Here is a 6,000-nt window from a genome sequence, read left to right on the forward strand (position 1 = left end):
GAACAAAAATTGCATCAAATTACTTGTCTAAAAACCCTAATGATCGCGAATCACTAAGACAATTAGATAGTTTAATCACGGTAATTAATAATTCAAAGCAAGCATGCATCCATTCATAAGCAAATTAATAAAATCACATATTCCTGCTAAGGCTCGCGGCTTCGCCTTAGCAAACGGAAATTAGTTACAAACAATCATAAAACAAAATATTATTGAGAATAAGGTTTGAAAACACCTAGAAAATAAACTTCAAAGCTCTCTAAAGTGTGCGTTTGTTTTCTCCTCTCCTCCTCTCAATGTTGCGTCCCTCCAAACCCTAATGTCTAAAAGCCTTATTTATACTACTCCAAATTAAAACCCTCATAGAAAAGGTTTTCTAAAAACTAGGAAATAAAATAACAAAAGGATAACTAGAAATTACATTCATATCCTGACTAGGAAATCTTCCCAGCAGAGAAAGAGCCACGTTTTTGGACCTTCAGGGCTCCAAAACGACTCGAACTAAAGATTAGAACCTCCTCTTCAAGTTCTAAGAAGAGCCCAAATCCAAAATCTATCATCTTCCCGCCCAAAAGTCGCAGATAAGCTCTTCAGCCCAATCTGCCAGCACTGCACGATGGGCATAAATTAATTTGCCACAATCAGATGCTTCGGGATAAAATTATGAAATTTTGATACAATCTTCTTGACAGATTCATGAACACGCTCCAATTGGAATCACTCAAAAATTCCACTGTTTGATTACTTTATGCTCAAAACAAGTTCGCATGTCTTACATTAAAAACATATAGGAAAACATCAAAATCTCATCAAAATAATAACCAAAATATACCAAAAACAAGGAATAATATATAGTATAAAATTGACTCATCAGATGACAAGGTGTATTAATTTTATATCGGTCAGTCAACATCGATGGTTTGCGACCTCTAATCGAATGTGGTTGCAGGACCACCAGCGCAAGCAAAGCAAAGGGTCGATCTAAATTATTAGGCACTGCTCAGATAATTGATATAATATTTCGTTTCACTCATAGTATGTAAGTAGCAACAGTGCCCACGCGATGCTGCGGATTTAAAATTGTAGATGTTCAAATCTATTTACAACTGTTACCAATTTGAATGAGATGTACAAAGAATTTGTGCAAGCTGGACACATGGAATATCAATAGTGACATAATTTTTTCTTAAGACATTGGAAAAACTAAGTTAAAACTTGTAATCACACGACTCTTCAATCACATGACACAAAACGCAACTACTGTTCACAAACATGTATTAGCCAAGAATGGAAAATCACCAACGATGAAATGTGGTAACAAATCAATAACCTCACTTATATAGCTTTAGGATTAACTATGCTAATTTGTTTATGTAAGTGATTTGTCTGCCCACATTTTTCCTTTTTTTTTAGCAGACAATAGACATTTTTTGTTATTTTTTAAATGTGCGATGACATATAATACTATAACAGAATGATGAAACAAAACAGGTTAATTTTTTAGCACAACATGGATTAAAATTACCTACATTTTACATATGCAGATTAAGGGAAGTGGTGGCAAACCTTGTAATTTGTGCAAGTTGATCATCTGCAATATCAACAGTGACATAATTTGTTGTTAAGGCACTGGAAAAATTATATTAGAACCTGTAATTACATGACACTCGAATCACATGATAGAAAACCACAGAGAATAGAAATTGAAAAAAAAGAAGTTGATAGAAATTGAAAAAAAAAAAAGTTGAACACATTAAGTCTTCACAAAACTCCCAAGAATGAAAAATAAGCAAAAATACAGATTACCAATGAAGAAATGAGGAAACCTATCAGCAACCTAAATTGTACGCTCATTTTAAATAAGTATGATAGAGAGTTAACATTATAATCAAATTTGATGAGCCCAACTGGAGCAAATTGAATACTAACATTCAAAGTGGATTAAAAAGATGAGAATATGCTTTAAATAAGTATTAAGTCTGTATTTATGTGTAGTACAATTGTGTGGGATTAGAAATTGAATATACTATCTTATAACTGAATGATCATGCAAGGAAAATTACCGTGAGATTGTAAGTAGCATGGAAAAGGAATCTAAACAATTAACATTACTGATTAGTAGTTAACTTCTTAGCATTTTCATTGTAAAAATTAAATATAAGGGTGTAAAATGATGGATCAGATTTAGTTGGTTTGGTAATTTTCCAAGTTATTTCAGTCTTCATCATTTGGAGGAATAACATCACTTCCATCTTTCAACTGTTACTAATTTATACACAGACTTTATTCTTTTGACCTATTCTAAATGCATGATTAATCACTTGACTATACACTGAGTGGTTTAAGATGGACATCCAAAAGTATAAACAGAGATGCTACCACCAAAGATGCACCCTCTCCACATGCTTTAGCCAAATAACACGTTAGGAGTGGGGGTACCATTAAATCTAATTAATGAGTGATGGGAATGGTTTATGGATAGATTTAACAATTCCACCATTACTAAGGTGTTCTTTGGCTTAATTAAAGCTTGTGGAGAGGGTATATCTCTGGTGGGGACATCTATAGTCATACTTTTGGATGTCCAACTTAACCCCTTAGTGTGCAGGCAAGCAATTAGCCATGTATTGAGACCAGGTGAAAATAGGATAGTATGTATGTGTGTGTGTGTGTGTGTACATATATTGGTAGTAGTTAACTCCCCCAAAGAGAAACACTAGCAAACATTGAATTTAAACGCAAAATGCCAACGAAAGAAAACCAAGAAAATCTAAAAAATTTCACATACCATTGGATCCTTGCGAAACCTATTTGTTGAAGCTGCAGCTTGGTTGTTGACTTTGTGATTTCTTCTCTCTTTTTTTAGTGTGTAATTGTTAGACAAAGCTTGTAACATCTTATTCCATACCTAGACACCAATCATACAAACTTCATTCATTAGAATATGACTGATCTTTCTGAAATTCCATGAATTGTAATTTTTTACCAAAAATTTGACAGAGGTCAATATCACACTCTCAACCAAACATTAAAAAAGTGGAGGGACAAAACAAACAGGTTTTAGTCCTCACTATAGTTAAAATAGTTATGTTTTTTGACAATTAAATAGCAGTGATAGGTATCATCTGGATTAAGAGAATTAGTCATTGAAGAATCTCCAAGAAATTATCAAAGTGGATTCAAATTTATAAATTTTTTATTGAAATAAACTAAAAAAAGTAATAGAAATCAAGCTAACATGTGTTTGGTATATGGAAGATACTGGATCTCCTTTTGGCCTTTGTAAATGACATGTTGTTCATTGTGTACAAAGCTAAAAAAACACAGTAAAAATGTTAATCTAGGCCAGAAAAAGTATATATAGAGTGTATTATGTAAATATTTTCATATAAAGTAAGAATATTTAAAACAATTAATTGCAAAAAAATAAAATTTCAAAGATAAGTCAGAGAAATCTTTGAATCAGAGAAATATAACAAAAGTTTTTCCAATTGTAGCCATGCATAAACCACTAAAAAAAAGCCAAGTATATTGACATAGTTGTAATGCTAACCAGAAGACATTAGGTTACGTGGATAAAAATGGATTCAAATAGAATTGAAAAAGGGTAGAAACAAATTTTTCGGATTGAAATTGACACATGTATAGCAAAGAACATTAAGTTTTAACTTTTAAGCATATCAACTCATGAAGCATCCCAACATATATATGGAAAAAGAATGATACAAATACCAGCATACACATGTAAAAGCAATTATTAACACAACTAACAAACATTTGTAAATTAAAAATTTTGCACTATTTAACAGCCCGACTCACCTTTCCCCTTTTTTTTTCTCAATTTGACCAAGAGCACTTTGCAGCTCATATAAAGTGCTTCCATACCAATCTGCAGCAAAAAGTGAAATTACAAATTAAACACACACAAAACAGTAAAAGTAAAGTATTTTTCTTTCCATTCAAAGCAATGCATAACTGAAAAAAGCATAATTGTATAAAAGATTAAATTTTTTTTTTCAAAGCATATACAGTCTAAAACCCAACGTTTATAAACAGTCGCATTTTTTGTCAAAATTGTATTTGCTTTACCTCCATAAGTTTGATTTCTTTTCAGTGTTTTTTAGAGCTTGACGAAACCATGAAGAGACAAACAACAGCACTCAACTGTTTTTGCAACCCTGTAACCAGTTACACAAATAAGAATGCAGCATTTCTATTAAAGCATGTAATTCTCCTCTTCCTATATTCTTCCCCTTTCTCTAGCTAAATAAAAATTTCCAAAACTATGTACCAAAAGCTCAAAAGTGGGATTCAAAGAGTCAAAATGTTCAAATGCTATATTTTTATTAGGACTTCATAGTCTATTTAACACTTGGTTTCTCGAGTAGTAAGTTTCCCATTCTTTGTCTAGTTAATTTCACACGCCTACAACAAATAAAATAGTTGAATAATTTCAGTATAATTACCAAATTTTGACTATTCAACGCTGAATCTCCTTTTTTATGTACCTACTAAAGTACACATATGAATATCAAAACAAAAACCTCCAATTATCATAGCATTCCCTTTCTATCTTTATTTTTGAAAAAGAAAACACAAATGGAAGAAAAAATTCCACAATTTGAACTTGTAACTCATAACCACAGAGAGTCAAAAGCACTTCAATTATGTAAGAAGGGAAAGGGGGTGCAAATAAGTGATGCTCATTTGAAATCACTGCCTAGTTGTCAACTCTTTAGTGAGTTTATCCCAATCAGCAACACTTTAACACATCACCTTCCAAAAACTTTGCATGTATACCACGGAATGAAAACACTTTATACTCCAACCAACTTAACCCAGATAACATATGAAGTCATCCAACAGTTGCAGGGGGGAATGAAAACTGTATCTAATGGCACAACAACATAAAGTTATTTGTGGCAAATCTTACCATCATATGTGTCTCGAACCATTTGAGATATGACGAATCCTGAAAAAAAGAGTCAGCCGAAATCATGAAACCAAAAAATCAAAATGTTTACAGAGTATTCCTTGAAGCAAAAGCATGCGCGGGACATTCACTTAAAAAATGAAAAGCTTTCAGTACCCAAATAGCTAAAAGCCGAGAACAAAAAAAAAAACAGTACCTTTGCGGGTTTGGAGCTCTTTTCTTATAAATATTATAGTATTGGTGTGGCGCCTCAATTCTTGGTGTTTCCGTCGATAACAATCGAAGGTGGGGCAGCTGGTTTGGGTGAAGAAGAAAAGGAAGATCCAAGCCTACAAACAGATTCACAAAAAACAAACATAACCACAAAACCCATCTGCAAACGATCGGATCGGAATCGAAACGAAAGAGATAGAGAGATCTAAACAAAGGCAAACAGACGGAGAGAGAGGAGAAAAGAAGAGGAAAGGGAAATGCCCAGATCAGAAAACCACCACAAAGAAAAAAAAGGCGGAAGCTGAGTAGAATACTCTCGAAGCGAATAGATCAACGATGAAAGACGCGTGGCCAACATGGGTAAAAGAGACTTTCCATTGCACAAAAAATGAATCAATGCTTTGAGCCATGAAAAAACAGAGGGCATTTCCGACCAAACACTGTTCATGAACAGTGAAAAACAGTACCGGGGAAACCGAGTTTTAGTATAGATAAAATGTGTCGGTAATCAGTTATATATAATATTAATCAAACAGTTCAATGATATTTTTATAAAAAAAATGGGTATACGATGACTTTGAAGTTGAACGGTTTCAATGAGTATTCAACATAAGCTATCGTTTATTGTGACATATCTGTATTGGTAGTTTTTGTGCATTTGGTGATTGTATGTTTGTGCTTGTGGGTGTCTACTAGGGGTTTACTATTATTTGTCTATTTGTGCAAATTCATTCCAAATCAATTTATTGATTACTGGAATTATGTACCCAATGACACTCTATGATTGTTTGTGTTAATTAATGAAATACTACGCTATCGTTTCTTGTAAAAAAACAAAAACATTTCACTACGAG

At 32.9% G+C, this 6,000-nt stretch overlaps 1 protein-coding gene across 8 annotated transcripts; it reads right to left on the bottom strand.

Annotated features, from left to right (window-relative positions):
* Positions 1-84: 84 nt before the first annotated feature.
* Positions 85-5,646, bottom strand: LOC126627508 (uncharacterized). 8 transcript variants are annotated; one of them, XM_050297088.1, is made up of 7 exons: positions 5,425-5,646; positions 5,130-5,262; positions 4,934-4,972; positions 3,820-3,889; positions 3,239-3,313; positions 2,789-2,896; positions 85-1,591 (listed from the first exon to the last, which is right to left on the bottom strand). In XM_050297088.1, exons 1-6 carry the CDS (start codon positions 5,554-5,556, stop codon positions 2,863-2,865), a joined length of 483 nt encoding a protein of 160 aa, XP_050153045.1. In that variant the 5' UTR covers positions 5,557-5,646; the 3' UTR covers positions 85-1,591; positions 2,789-2,862. The 8 variants fall into 8 exon arrangements, with proteins under 8 accessions (XP_050153045.1, XP_050153046.1, XP_050153043.1 ...); XM_050297089.1 differs by having other exon boundaries at positions 85-1,650; XM_050297086.1 differs by having other exon boundaries at positions 2,789-2,908.
* Between the last annotated feature and the right edge of the window lie 354 nt (positions 5,647-6,000).

This window comes from Malus sylvestris, chromosome 6 (genome assembly GCF_916048215.2).
Source record: "Malus sylvestris chromosome 6, drMalSylv7.2, whole genome shotgun sequence".
In the NCBI taxonomy this organism is placed as follows: Eukaryota; Viridiplantae; Streptophyta; class Magnoliopsida; order Rosales; family Rosaceae; genus Malus; species Malus sylvestris.